This window comes from Corylus avellana, chromosome 1 (assembly GCF_965113065.1).
Source record: "Corylus avellana chromosome 1, dhCorAvel1.hap1.2, whole genome shotgun sequence".
Lineage (NCBI taxonomy): Eukaryota > Viridiplantae > Streptophyta > Magnoliopsida > Fagales > Betulaceae > Corylus > Corylus avellana.
This window is the reverse complement of record NC_142490.1, coordinates 16,936,395-16,954,554: the sequence shown is the minus strand read 5'-3', so window position 1 is coordinate 16,954,554 and position 18,160 is coordinate 16,936,395. Positions and strand designations below refer to the sequence as shown.

The window sequence follows — 18,160 nt, the reverse complement described above, 5'->3', positions numbered from 1 at the left end:
GCGTGTGACACTTGAGGAAGGAGGCATTTGTGGGTGGTGGAAGTTGTGGGTTTTCAGTACATCTAACCTTTAATAACGCAAACAGAAGACTGGAAAAATTAAAGGATAAGCAAAAACACAGAAAAAGGATAGTAACAAAGTAGAGAATCTAGAGATGGTGAAAAATAAAGGAGAGGAGTGAGGTTTTTTGGGAGAGCTTTTAGGAGGGAGAGAGGTTTTTTGTGAGAGAAAGAGAGAGGGGTGAGCTGCCCTTGTTTCCTTTTTGTTTTTTAAGTATGCAAACTATCCAAAAAGAGTCAAAAGACCCTTGTATCTTCAATCAACTACTCCATTTGCTCCAATTTCCTTCTTTATTATGATTCAAAATATGAACTTTCGTACTCACAAAAAAAAAACAAATTAAAGTATGAACTTTCTGCATGGCTTCTTCTTCAAGAATGACATGTGGTAACCCCATAGAACACTCTGCCTTCAGTATTGTAATTGCCTCAGCCACAACATGATCTATAATGAGTTATTGCTTATTGCACTCACAATGGTTTCCTTAAATTTCAATCAAAATTTAGATAATCAAACTTCTTTTTTGCTTCATTATTGAAATATACTCTTCATTGACTTTCATATTCTTTCTTTATACTATTTAAATATTATTTATTCTTAAATGTAGATAATTTTTATGTTAACTATACATAGAATTTTTTTTTTGTATGTTAACAGTAGTCTTTTTTTTTTTTTACTAAATCCAAGCAATGTTAACAATACATGTAGATTTTTTTTTTTTTTTTTAGGGGAATAGTTGGTTGTGGGATGCATGTTGCTGGGATGAAAATACTCGTAGCTAAATCCAATCTTCCTGGTTTTGAAGAATTTCCATGTATTTTTAAAATATTAAATTGACATTGCTCATATTGCCATGATGTTATTACAACTAAAATTACCATACGTTTACATTTGTGATAGACTTTCTAGCTAGCTGCTCATTTTTTGTTTTTTGTTTTATGATTATTTTGTGTCCATCTATAAAAATAGACTTTCTAGCTAGCTAGCTAGTCACAACGTTAACATTTATATAATAAGACAGATTTAGACCAAAAACTTCAATTTTATTTTTATTTTTAAAAATAATAATAACTTCAATTTATTGCAGTTAATAGTTATTATAATGCCTTTAGAGGTTGACCAGTCACTATTCAATCAAGTCAGCTTCCTTTGTCATAAAAAGATACCGATCGGGTCCTTAAGGCTCATAATTATTAACGAAGTTGAAATGATGAATGATTACAACTTGAGCTCCTCCATTTTCGAGCAAGATTTATTAGCCTCTTTCTTTTCCTTTTTATTCTTCTATAATTTCTACATGCTTCAGGTTTCTAACTTAATTTTACTCAATAGTAACGGTACTTAAATCATCAATTATTTTAAAATTTTAAGACAACAACAAATAATAAATTTAATTAATATTCTAATAATAATAATAATAATTAACAGTGCTTATATACACACTTAATTAGAAATTAGAAATTTGTATATTATGATGATTAATAATAGGTCATAATAGCAAAAAATATCGAATCACGTGCATGCATGTACATATTTACTTATTGAGTAATGATAGAAATCAAAATTTTATTTCACAACCATTTCGCAATATTAATGATGGGCTAGTTTTAACTAACCTTTAGATACTACACATGATTATTACGTTGATCCGTCTTGATCATTTCCTAAATTATTACATGATTGTGTTGATCCATCTTGATCATTTCCTAGATTATTACATGATTGTTTCATTATCAATTGCCCTTGACTCATTTTTCCCGTCTAAAAAATAAAAGAAAAAAGAATTAATACCTATTTCTGAGACAATTATCGTGGAGTAGTTGTTATATATTCATAATATGATCTCCTCTTTAATAACAAATTGGGTTATTCACCACATTCAATATTGATGAAAATGCCATAGCTCTCTACCATTGCAGTCTGTCTCTCTCTATATATATATAGGCACAGTAGGGCATATATTCTTGGGGATCATATAGCATACAGGCACTTAGGAATCTTTTTCAAGGCATCAAAACAGACAAGCAGAACTCCCAAAGGGCTCGCATGATATGTTCAATTTGTTAAGGAGAGAGCAAAAATATCTGGGGTGACAATTATTGGGAGGCGCAAAAAGATCCCCAGCATTGGCAGTTTATGAAGGCGTGCTGCCACTCATACAAGATAGACTTTGAAGTTTTGTAGCGAAAAGCTACTATACACATCAAATATTGCTGTCAATTAATGCGTTATCTACAATATCTCTGGCCATCTCTATGAAAAAACAGATTAGTTTTACAATCTTTGCAAGTTGCAACATGTACAGTTCATGGCCGGGGAGGTTCTCTGATTTTGTTGTCCTTCAGTTAAGATGATACATCTACAGTAACGAACAAAATCTCCGCTATTCATTTTTGTTCACGTTCAGATATTTCGAGTCTTGCAATGAAAATCTCTAAATCTAAATCTAATTAGTATTATCCATTTTGAATTTTCACTTACAAAAACGACAGAATTGGTGATGTCTTCATAAGTGATATCCTTTCAGCATTGAACAACGTCAACTTAATTAAACTTAAGAGAGTGTTTGCAATTTTAATGATGTAGACTCTTCTTTATGCAGTTTCCAGCTATCAAATGCGCTGTCATGATCAAGCTAATAGTCACTCTGGCCTTTTTGCTCCAAAAAGAAAAAAATATTCTTCATGTTGCTTGGTCCTTCAACTTGTGAGAGTTTGAGCTTGGAGGGTGTGTGTGTCGTGTTAATGATAAGTGGAAGGACACTCGTGTTTGCATTCTCTCTCTGTCTCTCTCTGATATCTCTCTGATATCTGCACTCTGTCCTTCCTCGGCCTTGACATAACAACACTGAAATGATAGATGCATCAATCAGAATCACTGCCATTAATTTTATCATCACTTGAAGAACACAACACAAAAGAAACCAAAGAGAAATAAGAAAAACTAGGACCAACCCGTCTTATATAAACACTTGTCCACCAAATCAATCCAAGGCCAACCAAACTTCTTGAGTTCTAGTTGTCTTTTATGTCCTTCTCCTTCTCCTTCTCCTTCTCCTTCTTCCACTTCTCTCTCCAACCCCACCTGGGATAGAGATTTCTATTTTTATGTCGCCTTCCAAAGCTCTCAGCAAAACATATACATCAGCCATGCACCTTTCACTCTAACTGTTAACACTAAAAGCAAGGCATTCTGTTCCATACACATGGAAGCTTTTCACTCCTCTATGACGACCTTACCCTTTTCCTACACTTTCGCTACTACATTCACTGGAAGTAGTAGTAGTAGTAGTAACACTGCAAATCATCCTATCACTACTCCATGGATGGACAGAAGGATTTGGAGCAAGCTTCCACAGAGGCTGCTTGATCGTGTGCTTGCTTTTCTTCCACCCCCTGCCTTCTTCCGCGCACGTGCTGTCTGTAAAAGATGGTATGCGCTCTTGTTTTCAGACACCTTTCTTGAAATATATCTCCAACTATCTCCTCGCCACAATTGGTTCCTTTTCTTCAAACACAAAACCCTCAAGAGCTACATTTATAGAAACAGAGGCCTTGGTGGAGATGTTGACAATAGCTCACCTTGTGAAGGATATCTCTTTGATCCTTATGACATCACATGGTACCGCCTTTCCTTTGCTTTGGTTCCTGCCGGCTTCTCGCCAGCTTCTTCCTCCGGTGGCTTGGTTTGCTGGGTTTCCGACGAGGCCGGTCCGAAAAGTATAATCCTCTGCAACCCTGTTCTTGGCTCTCTTACTCAACTGCCTCCCACGCTAATTCCCCGGCTCTTCCCTTCCATTGGGTTAACTGTAAGCCCTTCATCAATCGACGTCATCGTCGCCGGGGATGACATGATTTCTCCTTACGCCGTCAAGAATCTGACGGCAGAGAACTTTCATATTGATGGGGGTGGGTTTTATTCAATATGGGGAACAACTTCTTCTCTCCCAAGGCTTTGCAGCCTTGAATCAGGCAGAATGGTTTACATGGGAGGAAAATTCTACTGCATGAACTACAGCCCTTTCAGCGTTTTAGCTCATGACATTTCAACAAACACCTGGTGCAAGATTCAAGCCCCCATGCGCAGATTCCTACGATCGCCAAGCCTGGTTGAGAGCAGGGGAAATCTTCTCCTAGTTGCAGCAGTGGAGAAAAGCAAGCTGAATGTTCCAAAGAGCTTCAGGCTGTGGAGCTTGCAGGCTTGTGGGACCACGTGGGTGGAAGTTGAGAGAATGCCGCAGCAACTGTATATCCAGTTTGAGGAGCTGGAAGGCGGAAATGGGTTCGATTGTGTCGGGCATGGGGAGTTTATTGTCATTATGATTCGAGGGTCGTCCGACAAGGCTTTGCTGTTGGATATTTATAGGAAGATTTGGCAGTGGATTCCGCCGTGTCCTTACTCTCAAGGCGGCGGCGGTGGACGAGGTGGTGAGTTGCATGGTTTTGCTTATGAGCCTAGACTTGCTACTCCGGTCACCGGACTTCTGGATCAGCTGACCACCCTCCCATTTCAGCCTTTCACCGGTTAAATATTAGTAGTAGTAGCAAAAGCAATGGTTGCATGCACTTTTGTTGTAGTCGTAGTAAATGTACGAGGGGGGGAGGAGCTACTAATTTTCGCATATATATGTTTAGGGTTAATTAATTATCTACATGTTTTGTATGCGGTTATGTAATGCTCTAATCACTCTATTTATGTCTTTAATCTGTTTAATTAATTGATTCTGGCATGCATGAACTTCAAGCTTGGTTGACACTAGAACAAGAACTACAACTACTCTCGAAGTTTAACATCGGTATTCCAACAATTTTCTTGTTAAGTCCTAATCAAGATGTCAAAATCTTCAAAATACCCTTTCTAAAAATATAAAAAATAGAACATTTACCCAAAGGCCATAGAACATTTGTGTTTTTAAGTTAAGGATAAATTTGTATTTTTATAAATTTTATAGGAGTATAAGAGATTTTCACATGTTTACTTATTGATTTAGGTTTTGTTTGGAATTGCGGTTTTAATAAGTGCGTTTTTTAAATTGCAATTTTTTAATATCGCAAAGACATTTGGTAAAACATATTAAAAAATATATTTTTTTATGAAATATTTGTTATGAGAAATTGTGATTTTGATTTAAATTTGTGACTTTTCAAATAAGCATTCTCTAGTCTGCTTATAGAAATTATAAGTTTTTTTTCTTATTTAAAAATTTAGTAATTTTTAAAATCGCAATACTAAACGCTTTACATTTTACAATAATTTTTAAAAACACAAATTATTCTTACAAAATCACAATTTTAAACGCACCTAACCCTTAACTTTAAACCTAATGAATGGATGAAATTGAAAGGAAAAAAACAAAAACACCTCAAGTGAAGCGAAGATTCTCCAACAACTTTTGTGAGTTTCCCGACAGCGTATTAATTAATACTGTTGTTATTTTGGGGTTGCACCAAACATGGTCCAACGTTAACTAAATCCAGTTTCAGTTTGGAATAGCTTACATATATAGTCAAAAACCCGAATGGTTCCATTTCTTTTGAGGTTTCTTTTGTGTTTTGGGGAAGTGGATCCACATGGATGGGATGAGTTCACACGCGTGTCAGAGCTAAATTTAGGGATCCCAAACGTAGGCATAATTTGTAGAGAAAAGTAGAGTTGAAAACGATGAAGAATGGCTGCTATATATAATTTAGGGATCCCAACATAGGCTACACCATCCAGCTTCTGGCTGACTGTTGAGTTTAGCTCATAGGCCACTCATAGGAGCATCTCCAATAGGAGGATGCTCTAAGCACTAATCAATACTCACACCAAAGAATCTGATTTTACCTTCTTTTTTTTTTTTCTTTTATTGTAAGTTGATTTTACCTTTATATAATATAATTAATGGTAGAAAAAAACAAAAAAGACAAAAGCAAGGTAACAATAAAGAAAAAAAAAAAAAGCAAGGAACATTGGAAACGACAAAAGAAAAATAGAAGCAATAAGATTCTTATTGAACAAGGTTCACCCGTCTAACTCTATCGCAAGATACTTTATCTACATTATTAAACTTTTTATATGTAGTTTTGTATCACGTTCAAAACCATCATCAAAATAGTTGGTAAGAAGGCACTCCAAATTCCAATGTTGGCTCTATCCGAAATACTTTACCTACATTGTTAAACTTGGAACATTTGCTTTTGTATTGCGTTTAAAATTATCATGGGAAAAGTTAAGACAAGTAGATCCTCTAAATTCCAAAGCAAATTCCATTTGAAAATATCTTACATACATTGTTGACCCTTGCATATTTTTTTCTATATTGCGTCCAAAACCATCATCCAAAAAGTTAAAACAAGCAAGCACTCTAGATTCCAATGATTACACCATCTGAAAATACTCTACCTAAATTGTTAAACTTTGCACGTCTTCTTTTGTATTGTGTTCAAAACCATCATCGTAGAAGTTAAAGACAAGCAAGTCCGTTTGAAAATTCGTTAAAGTTAAGCTTTGAGGATGTGGGAGATGTGTGGGGGTAACGAGTAAATAAGACTTGGAGAATCCAAGATCTGATTTCAACAACAGAGAGCAGAACATCAAAGACAACAATGGTGTATAAATTATAAATGAATGGACCTCATTATTAAGATTTCATACATTGGTACATTGAGACAAAATGAAAGAGAACTATCAAAAGAGTGGACAATATATATTCTCAAAAATTTTCCAAGATTAACAAACTAGATGCAGAATGATGGGAATCCTTCTGGCAAATATGGAGTCTCCCGAGCCCATCTCAGCCCCAAACCCAGATCTCTTAAGAATAACTTGCCACTTTGAAGCTCAGCTCCACATCGCCTTTGGAAGATTAAGTATCGTATAAGTGCACCTAACAGGCCTTTTTATGTACACTTCCAGAAGGTACGCAGAGAGGGTGCATTCTTGACATTCGATTCAACTTGTTAAACACATCATTTCAGTCTAACCTGGAGGATGAGATGTACTTCCCTCTTGAAGATGGACCTTAGCTCTTCGTTAGCTTCAACGCCAATTCTCCTGTGCAAGTAACAAGCTTGTGATTCTAATTAGGATTGTGTAAAGTAAAGATCTAAAAACAGATGCTGTTTATTGGTCAACCGCAGAAAGAGGAATAAAACTGTAAAGCAAAAGGGCTGAAGTGCCAATACAAACAGGGTCTTCTTATAAGAACCTAAGAGGATATATTATGGGGAGACCAATACAAGTTGGGCTGTAAATGAACTGAGGTGTTCACGAACAGCTCGAGCTTGGTTTGTTTAATGAACGAGTCAAGCTCAAAAAATAATTATTGCTCAAATATTAAACAAGCCATACTCAAATAAACTTAAACTCGGTAAGGCTCGGTTTAAGCTTGTATAACCTCAACTCGACTCATTAAGTATATAATATATATGTATATATTACATATATACACATAACATATACATATCTTGAAAACAGGAGTTTGGCAGATTACCCTATTTTGGAGCCACCCTTTCCCACGAGAATCTTGCGCTGGCTTGTCTTGTGGGTTATAAAGTGCTGTTCAATCCTTAGAGAACCGTCTCGTAAATCCTTCCAGTCCATTAAACGATGTTCAATATCATATGGGATTTCCTGAAATGAGCAGAAGAGTCATTATTTATGATAATTTGTGAAATAAGCAATGGTCGTATTGGTAGATAAATACCATGGCCTTAAAGTAGATAAATGAAAAAATCTCAAGCTCTACCTGATGAACATGGTCCAATAGCCTTTCACGGACAACTTCTAATGATATGTTCTTCATAACTTCTTCAGTCATAGTGAAAGGATCTTCGTCCCATGGTCTTTTAACTGCCTAAGCATAAAAAGCCGTTGAAGAGTCAGAGTTAGGAGTGCAACTTGATTGAGTAAAGAAAAAAATGAAACAGAAATAGTAATGCTATTTTCATCAGGTTTCTTTCACAATCCATTCACCATGTACCACATCCACCTTTCTTAACGTTCTAAAAGACATCTAACAACAAAATGAAGTCCAGAATCTCTTATTACAGAACAGTAAATTCAACCAGAAAAAATATTATAATGGGGATAAAACTACATACCTGCTCCATCAAATATTTAGTAAGATCTTTCACTCCATAGCCCTTCAGTCCTGAAATCATGAAATGCCTACAAAATAAAATTTTTTTAAAAAAAATGCAATCAGGGGCTGTTCTAAGCACCGCAGACAATTTTCAGAAAGGTCACAACCTAATCTTCCTTATTTCACAAAAGAAACACTCACCTGTCAAATCCAGGAAGGTCTTTGAATTGCTCAGCAACCTTTAATAGATCTTTCTTTTTCTCAACCAAATCAACCTTATTCATACATAAGATGCGTTTTTGTTCTGGGTGTGGTGCTCCCATACGTTTAATCAATCTTGTCACCCTACTATCAGGCCTATATGTATGGAAGCATGAAAAGGTTCAAGTAGTGAAAGACTGAACTATGATTAAAATAACCATGCATTCACGAGCATTTATATACCAAAAGGAGCATAAAGAAACAATAATAATAAAAAGAAAAAAAAAAAAAAGCATCATACAGAGGACTAGGAGCCATTTTTTGTTTGTTAAGTTTACACACAACTTAATCTCTTCAATAAATCAGATAACAAGGTGAGCCACCATTTTCTTCAATTACATGGAGTACTACAGATGAGTTTGATAGTTAATTTAGTTGAAGAAAAAAAAAAAAAAAGCAAGATATTCCTTGTCGCCTTCATTTTTTATACAATTTTCTCGGCGACTTCCAATGCTCTCTTCTCCTGGATGAGTGGAGGCATTAGCATCTCAAGAGACAGCTCATCAGCACTGTATACTAAATGACACATGGATATTATGTACATCCTACAAAAGATACAATTTGATAATAAGAAGACAACCAAGAAACACTCTTGTACTGACAAATGTTGATATTTGTTTACCAAAACAATTGACGTTCTCGTCTTATTCCTTACTGACAATCACTTTGTCAGCTCCTTACCCTGCTTAAAATTTTTCACTTGCCGTACACATACCACTTGCTACAATTTCTAAGTAAAAATTGTTTGTATACATCCTTTATAATTGGGCTTCTCCCCTTTATGTGTTCCTTTAAACCATTATCTCATAAATCAACGATTTTATTATTTATGAACAGTGTCCATGCAAATCAGCAATAAAATCCAAAGTGGCAATGCAATAGGATCTTAAGTTTTAAGGGTTAATATAGAAAGCAAGTAAATTTCATCATTTTTGGTAAAGGCAGTGTGAGATATTGGTATCAAGAATAAGCATAGAACATCCGAGACGCTATAAAAGGCCTTGAGAGAGGCATGACTAAGGGTTTCAAAGGGTATCTCTTTTGTAATTCTTTTATCTTCCATTTGGTGAATTGCTGAGGTAAAACCATCGAGTCTCTTTTGCTTCTTATTGCAGAGAATTGAGGAGAAAAAGAAAAAGCTCAAGGAAGATTTTAAAATTTAAGATAACAAACTCTAGTAAATAAAATCAGTATACAAAAGTGGAAATTTTTTGGCCAAAATGTATGCTTAGCAGATGGAAGTAGGTGGAAATGTAGCAGTCAAGTTAATTTTTTTTTTTTTTTTTTTTTTATTTCGGGGAACCTCTCCAAGGCAGGGCCCTTCGGACCCACCCCTGCAGAGTAAACCCCGGTCCCATGCACCGCACTCTCGGAAGTTAAATTAAATTGATCACAACATAACTTGAATAATGGTCTTTTAGACAAATTCTTTCTTTTCAAGAACCGAATGATGAGTAATAATTTTATTAGATAGAGGATATGCTTACTGCATAAAGGATGCATACAAGAAGTTCAACTACAGAACTTACAATCTAACATTTAGAAAATCTTAAAATCTACAGAAGTTGGAGCAAATAGGGCAAAAAGGAGACCAAAAAGATGATGTCGGTGGAAGTTATAACAAAAGATAGTCTTCAGAGAGTAAATGGCAATATGGCTCTAGATAGGGCTAAGAGGCAGATAAATATCCATGTAACCAACCCCAATTAATTAGGATTAAGGCAATTCAACTTCCAATATGATCAGACCTTGACCCCTCGGCAAACTCAAATACAGAAAATTAAGGAGCGAATCAAGCAAATCTAACTCTCAATTATGAAAAGCATGGATAAATATTAGATTCCAAGAACGTATTCCCAATCCTGAGATGGTATAAATAGGAATGCACCAAGGCTTCTTTATCTTCATCTATCACAAATAGATCAGGAAATATATATATATATATATATAGAAGTAATTGAGATAAAATTAAAAGTGAAAAGCACTATCCAGGTACACAGGAGAAACACCTAGCTAAGAGGAGAAAAAAAAATAGAAATTATGAAAACTAAGCACCTAGGGAGCTACAAATGCAGCTCCTTTCAAGTAGTTTCCTCACACCAATCATCATGCCAAAATTGTATGCTTCTACCATCTCCCAACGCAAACTTGATATATCCTGAAAAGCATTTGCACCCCACCCTAATACACCTCCAAGTCCAAGCATCTTTGTCTTCAGCTACTAGGAATAAATTAAGAAATATCTTTTTTAGGGCAATGGACTCAAACCACACATCATGCCACAAGTGCAATCTTCTACCACCCCCTACCACAAAAATGATGAGTCTTGAAAAGCCTCCAATTCTTCTTTGGACTTTGTTGCTCTTAAATTTTAAATACTAACGTCTCGTGAGGATATAGTTTACACCTGTGTACTCTTCTTTTTTCTTTTGCAAATTTTTTATTAAATATCAAGAGAACTATAACAGATTAGTTTCCTATGATAGCTTTTTGTAATTCAAAAAATAAAGGTTCAGACAGAAACTTCTCTAAACAGTGACAAGATGAGATCGGTTGTGCACCAAGAATGCTATGCCAACTTATAAGATTAAAAAGATTGTATTGTGTAATAACAAGGGCAGACTATCTTCATAACAGATTAGCACGAAGAGTGACATTTAAAACACACACCACATACACACGTAAACACATACATTAAATGCATGCAGATACACACATGCACACATACTAAAATGAAAACTAAGCTCCCTACAGTGACGATGTTCTGGAATAATAATAAAAAAAAAAAAGTAAGTCTTTAATGGGAATCTAAGCTGTATGAAATTTTTTGCTTAATGGAAAATAGATGGCAAATGCATCAAGGTGTCAAACTTCTGTTTAATTTTCTATGTATCTTAAGCTGTACATAATCAGTATGACCTAAATGAGACAACACACCCATAAAGTAACCGCTTTAAGATAATTTTCTTGAAAAAAGAAAGAAAGAAGAGATTTAACATAATTAAAGAACAAAAAAGAAGGATAAGTCTACTAGTGATCAAATGCTCACTGACCTGGTAAGATGCCTATGGACATCAAAAATAACAATGAGCACATCGTAGAGACTAACAGCACTCCAAACACTGTCCACACGAACCTTCATATCCTTGTGAGGAAATCCACTTTTATTCAACGTAATTCCTGGTGTATCAAAAATACACTGCATAGGATGCACAGGAAATTTGTAAAATTATATCAAACCTCAAAGAAAAACAATTACAATAATGAATGTGCATTCCAAAAAGTTCTTTCTCACTAGAAAACTTAAAGACAGTGAAAATATCATTCAAGTCATGTTGTAAGCTTCGACTTTATGTGCTTTTGAATAGTAAGAAATAAAAACAAGATAAAAAACATTTCCAACAATAGAATGCTTCTCTTTGCAATAGAAAAACATAATCTAAACCAGGAAATTTGTAACATTCCATTTTAACTGCAATGCATTCCAAAGGATATAATTAGGTATAGTATTAAAAATCATAGAAAAATGGAAGAAGAATATCTTTTCTCCATCATAAAATTACAAGCATAAATCTGCCACGATTTTATGAGAAGAAATTCCCAAAGCTTTGAGATGGGGCATCAATATAACTGAAAAAGTACTTAAGCATAAGAGATACACATATGAAAGGACTGCATTTTTTTATTTTTGATAAGTAATAAACATTTACAAAAAAAATGCATAATGCACCCCTAAGTACACAAGAAAACCAAAGCTCACCCACGCGATATGCATTTTTTTTTGCGTTGAAGTTCGCTCCCATTGTGTCGTTGTCTTGTGGGAGGTGACGAGAAAAGATTCTTGGATCTTTTTTCAATCATTGAAGAGGAGCGGGAGCCCAAAAATGACGTTTCTACTCCAAAGGCTAAGGGGAAGAGGGAGCTCAAAAATTTGGAATGCTCCATTAATTTTGAGGCTAGAGGCCACGGCTCAAGTAGGGTCATTGGCAGGGTGATGTAGGTTTGCCTATTGAGCTTAGGGTTTTTGTGGGTTTTGGGGTATCAGGATTCTTTAGGACTCTTTGGTTTTTTAGGGTTGGTATAGGGTCTTCTTTTTGTGGGATTTTGCGGGTTTTCCTATGCATACTATCTGTGTACTTAGAGGCGCATTGCGTTTTTTTTTTTTTTAATTATTATTATTTATACAATATTACTTATCAAAAAAGATATGCATCTTTTTTTAAAAAATTAGATGCATAGGAAAACAATTTTAATTTTCGTTTTAGATTTACTAACTAAATATTTTCTGTTTTTACTTATAAAGTAAGTAGGTATAATTACCTGTGTGTTCATGGGGGCAAGACATGTATTCCTAGTATATTACCCTTTTTAAAAAAATCTTTATGAAAGTGTTTTACAAGATTTAAAGCTTTGGAATTGTGACATCAGTAGATTTATCCCTTAAGATGGAATTTAGCCTAAGTTATAACAGAAAAGAAGATCTGAACAGATTAAGTTTCACCAATTTAATCATTCACACTAGAAGCAAATGCAAGAGGAATTATTCCTTACACAAAAATTCTTTTATCCTAAATTTTAAAACCCATCATTATTTTTTTTTTTTTGTGCATATGAAGCCCAATCTTGGATGGAAAAAAATTTCAGGTAGAAAACTTAGAATATTTATTAATTCATATGTTCTCCTAAATTTTAAAATCCATCATTATTTTTTTTTTTTTATGCATATGAAGCCCAATCTTGGATGGAAAAAATTTTCAGGTAGAAAACTTAGAATATTTATTAAATTCATATGTTCATTTGTCCCGTAGGATGTAGAAATTATCCGCATGCCATGGTAAAATGGATTATAAGTATTTAGTTTTGGAAGCAGACAGACATAATACAATATAATTCATGTATTTACACACAAAGAAGAGAATAGGTAATATATCAAAACAAGAAACATACAATTTGGGTGTTTTCTTTTGTCATCACTCCTAACACTTCGTGAGTAGTGGTATTTGTCTTGCGGGAAACAGCAGAAACCTTGGTCCCAACCTACAACAAATGTACTAAAGATATAACACATCTGTATGTGGTCATCAGATAAAACAGCTAACAATCAAAGAAGCAGGCAAAGATCATAAAAAATGCTAAACAGAATAATAGAAAAGAAAAACTAATTACTGAAAAGGCAATAAAGAACATCATCCAGCCACCAAGGGAAGGCAATAAAATACATCATCCAGGTACCAAAGACTTTGATAAACTAGGCAGTTGTGCCCTTGTAATTCATTAAATACACTCCACGTGACATAGATAGTACTCTCAGACAAGAAGAAAAAGAAAAGACAATACCAAGGTACTAAAAAGGCTGACCTTTTTCACAAGTTTTTAGCACTGATATACACTATAACATCCATGCATTCATTATCTTATACATTTTTGGAAGCAGACATGTTATTAAACCACACGTTTCAGAAAATAACATGACAGACACCAAATAGGCAGCACCAAATTTTGGGAAATGAGCTACATATCAAGATAAGACTTGTTGTTTAGACACCTTTGAATGGCCAAACTATAATTCATCGGGCACAATTCACTGTCAAAACACTTCAGAAAGTTCAACCTTATACAAAAACTGGCGTCTCAGAACATGTCTATATTAGAACCAAACTGATTATAGAATATGAAAGAACAATTTTACAGACCCAAAATAAGGTATAGACATCATTGAACACCAGCAAATACTCAATGACATTCCTTGCCAAAATTACCATGTAACATCGTAAATAGAGGACACAAATGGCCCATTTGACACATCCATGAATACAGATTTGCAGAATATGAACGGATGGTACCCATCTCAAAATATTCAATAAAGTCAAATATTAAAGAACAGCTACATCTCACAATCAACAATAAGACACGTCACTTAGTTCCAACCTCAATATCTTACCAAAAACTCATTTTCCATTTGACCAAGAGTGTGCTTATTCTCCACAACAAGGTAAATTAAACATCCATGAATGCAGGTTTGCAGAATATGAAGGGAAGGTACCCATCTTCATCACAAAATATTTGATAAAGTCAAATATCAAAGAACGCCTACATCTCACTATCAACAGTAAGACACTTCACTGAGTTTCAAACTCAATATCTTACCAAAAACTTTCCCTTTAGACCATTGGGCAAATCTAAAACTACTCTGTACCAGATTACCAACAATAGAAATAAATTACCAGTCCCTATTTCACATCACCAATTCCATCCTCCAAAACAATATAACCAAATAATAATCCAACACATTCAAAAACTAAACTATCACACAAATAATTATCTTGAAAACAAAAAAAAAAACCCAACATCTAAATGTTGTATCAATTGCCAGAAAACCAACCATAGTGTTGGTCAGTGCAGACTTCCCAGCATTTGGGACACCGATTATCCCAACCGACAGTGACTTCTGGTCCTCCTCCTTCACCACCATATCCTCCTCCTCATCCTCATCATCATCATCCGCCGCCTCCAACGCCGCCTCGAGCAGCGCCTTAGCGAGCACTCTCCTCCTCCTCTCCTCCTCTTCCTCCAAAATCTTCAATTTCCTTTTCTGGGCTTCTTCCCCAAAGATTAACTTATCAGCTTTTTGCCTGTATTTCTTATCCCAAGTGGGTTGCTGAGGGACTTGAGTACTGGGTTCCGAACCAATGCTTGGTATTGTGTAATGGGTGCTGTCGAAGACCGAATCTGAACCATCTTCAGAGTCTGAGAAGGTGGGGTTGTTTGTGGGTTCGTCTTCTTGTGGCTGCGCTGAGTAAAATCGATAAAGAAAGGTTGGGTAAAGCCGGGTTTTGCAGGGCTTTGGAGAGAGGATTGTCAGGGTTCTTAGAGCTCTCAAAGCTTTCATCTCTCGGCTTCTATTGACTCAACATAGAGAAGAGAGAAAATGGGTTTCCTGGAGCTGTGGAAGTGTATCCTTTTGGTTTTGCGGAGGTGTGTTGCAGACCGCTCGGTTCTGGGGTTTTAGGGGTTTTAAGGCCATGTCTGTTCGTTCGTTTATTTTGAACATAAAAACCTTCTTTTTCCTTGCCATAAAAAACAAGGAAGATAATTTGTTTATGTAATTTACCTTATTTCTTTCCTTTTTATTTTTTTACAATAACATTAGAAAATGAAATCACAAATATTCAGTGAAAATACATATAGAGCATAGGAAAAGCTTGGATAATAAATATGAAAAAAAACAAATTATCCTGATCAATAATCTTTTTTCCAAAGTCAAATATGGGGAACATTTAAAAAAAGAAAAAAAAAAATGACTGTTTTGAGGACCGTCAAAATTAAATTTTAGCAAACATTAAAAAAAAAACTACCAAAACTTTTGTTAGCATGTCATATCACACTTGCTTCACAGCATAAGATTTGCTCTTAGGTAATGTTAAACTTGGAATAGAGTTTAGGTTTCATTGAGGTTTATATTTGTTCATAATTTGAAAGAACACTAAAAACACATTCTTTTCATTTGAGGTTGGATTTTTTACAAAAGACTTAACTTGTAAAGTGGACCGGGCCGTAACGGGTTAATAACCCTACTAGTTGGCCCATCTCATGGCCCGAATTATTAGAAGACCTGTTTGTGTCAACCCGTGAACCCTAATGGATTTATTTGCATTGGGCTGAACCAAGTGGATATATTGGCCCACTTTTTTTACAAAAGACATAATTAGCAAATTGGGCCGGGCCTTAGCAAGTTTATAACCCTACTCGTTGGCCCATCTCCATTACCCTAATTAGCTTCTTTTTTTTTTTTTTTTGAGAATATTAGGAAATTTTCATTACTTAAGAAGAGCCTTGTTCAACGGTTACAAGATCCGTAATGCATAAAGGGAAATTTTCGGTCCATAGAGTCTCTTGTTGCATAATAAGAGCCAACTTTGCTAGACTATGTGCCACACTATTACCCTGGCGATGCACGTGCGAGACTTTCCATTCCATACATTGACGTAGCTTCTGTTTTGCCTCCTGCAGAATATGCCCATAGATCCCCAGCCAAGTCTCCTCGTTCATTAGGACATTGACAACCTCCAAGGCATCCCCCTCCAGCACTACTTTCCCCAGACCCAAGCTTTGGCTAAGGTCCACAACTTGCCAAGCTGTTAAGGCCTCAGCAGTAGCAGCATCTGTAATAAAATCCCTGGTTGCACAGTAAGCAGCTAGCAGCACTCCATCATGATCTCGTATTGCTATCCCCATACCCATCCTCTTCTATGAAACATCCACTGAGGCGTCCCAATTAATTTTAAGAAAGCCTACTGGTGGTTTGTTCCACATGACAGAGATGGGATTTTGTCGTGCAACAGCCCTACCCAGATTGCGACCTGCTTCCGCTTTATCAAAAGCTTCCATTTGATCCTTTGCCTGCCGTATTATCACTGCTGGTGCTGTCAAGGGTCCTCCAAAAACGAAAATATTCCGCCTAAAGCCACAGTTGGCGTGCAATGACTGCAAACAGCTTGATCTCATCCGGATCCAACTTGCTCGATAAGTCTCTAAAAATGGCAACGAAATCTGCTTCAGCACTCCTGCACTTCTGCAGCTTCTTTGTACACTCCAGCGCCTATCCACAGCTCCATAGTATATGCCCCATAGTTTCTGGTTCCAGACCACATATCGGGCAACATGGATCATAAATTATTTTACGTCTGTGAAGGTTTTCTTTTGTGGCTAAAGTTTTACTTTTACAGCCGCATTTAGTTTAAATAAATATTTTATTATATATAATTGGAGTCATTTGTACTCAATTCTTCTCTTGCATGCAACACCCAGCTTCTCCTCTCTCTCTCTCTCTCTCTCTCTTTCTCTCTCTCTCTCTTTCTCACGAGGCCTCGTGCAATTCCTCTCCAACCTGTTGTCTCTTCTCCCACTACACTTCACAACCAAGCATGGCTAGCTTTGTTATGCAATACCTCCACACAGACGTGAAAGACGATATATAAATATTCTCTTGTATGAGAAATAAGTGGCCAAGGTTTGGGATTTCGGACAATCCAAATTCCGAACCAATTAACTAGTGAATGCAAGACCCATGGTGGTCAAAGGTCCGACGTTAAATTATTGGGTATATGAAAGATTTTACACCTACTCATAATCAAAAATATGTGCATATATTAACTACTATAATTATATCAAACAATCAAAATCAGCACGAGAACAAAAGAATTGAAAATTATGGTATTTGACTAATTTTTCATTGGACCTTAAAGTTAAATTAATTATTGTTTTCACACATTCTACAGTCACAAACTGTGTATAGCTTAAGATCCAATATTTTTTATTGCCTTAACCAGACCCCAAATCCAGTAACTTTCAGGAACTTTGTATAAACTTCTAACTAACAAACTAATTCAGTTAACTTAGTTGCATTTAGTTAACTGTTAGTTTGACTTATAGCTAGTTAGTTAGCTTAGTTTATGTATTATATAAGCTCCTTTGTAAATGTAATTCTCATTCATTCAATACGAACATAAAATTCTCTCTCAATTATTGAGTTTACAAACTTTTCATTTTGTTAAGTTTCTGTTCTTGTTATGGTATCAAAGCCCCTCACGAGTTTGTGAAGATTCATCAATGGAGTCTATTCCATCATCCTCAAGTGGCATTCCTTCTATTCCTTCTTTTGACCCTTCTTCACCTAAATCCAGTCCATTCTTCCTCACCAATGCTGATAATGCAGGCATTATGCTAGTATGCACACCTCTATCTGGAGATAACTACAATTCTTGGAGTCTTCAT

General features: G+C 35.5%; 2 protein-coding genes across 2 annotated transcripts; one reads left to right on the top strand and one right to left on the bottom strand.

Annotated features, from left to right (window-relative positions):
• Positions 1-2,933: 2,933 nt before the first annotated feature.
• Positions 2,934-4,761, top strand: UFO (F-box family protein). The gene has a single exon (XM_059583947.2). It carries the CDS (start codon positions 3,266-3,268, stop codon positions 4,586-4,588), a length of 1,323 nt encoding a protein of 440 aa, XP_059439930.1. The 5' UTR covers positions 2,934-3,265; the 3' UTR covers positions 4,589-4,761.
• A 1,874-nt stretch (positions 4,762-6,635) lies between these two features.
• On the bottom strand, positions 6,636-15,437 carry LOC132171206 (GTP-binding family protein). Its single transcript, XM_059582464.2, has 8 exons — positions 14,769-15,437; positions 13,334-13,423; positions 11,440-11,585; positions 8,327-8,482; positions 8,145-8,211; positions 7,790-7,897; positions 7,535-7,674; positions 6,636-7,095 (listed from the first exon to the last, which is right to left on the bottom strand). The coding sequence occupies exons 1-8, from the start codon at positions 15,273-15,275 to the stop codon at positions 7,011-7,013; spliced, it is 1,299 nt and encodes a 432-aa protein (XP_059438447.1). The 5' UTR covers positions 15,276-15,437; the 3' UTR covers positions 6,636-7,010.
• Between the last annotated feature and the right edge of the window lie 2,723 nt (positions 15,438-18,160).

Coding starts and splice junctions, on each gene's coding strand:
- UFO (XM_059583947.2), top strand. CDS start 3,266: ATGGAAGCTTTTCACTCCTCTATGACGACCTTACCCTTTTCCTACACT.
- LOC132171206 (XM_059582464.2), bottom strand. CDS start 15,275: ATGAAAGCTTTGAGAGCTCTAAGAACCCTGACAATCCTCTCTCCAAAG. Junction 8,212..8,326: donor GACCTTCCTGGATTTGACAG/GTGAGTGTTTCT, acceptor TTTATTTTGTAG/GCATTTCATGATTTCAGGAC. Junction 7,898..8,144: donor CTAAATATTTGATGGAGCAG/GTATGTAGTTTT, acceptor TTTTATGCTTAG/GCAGTTAAAAGACCATGGGA.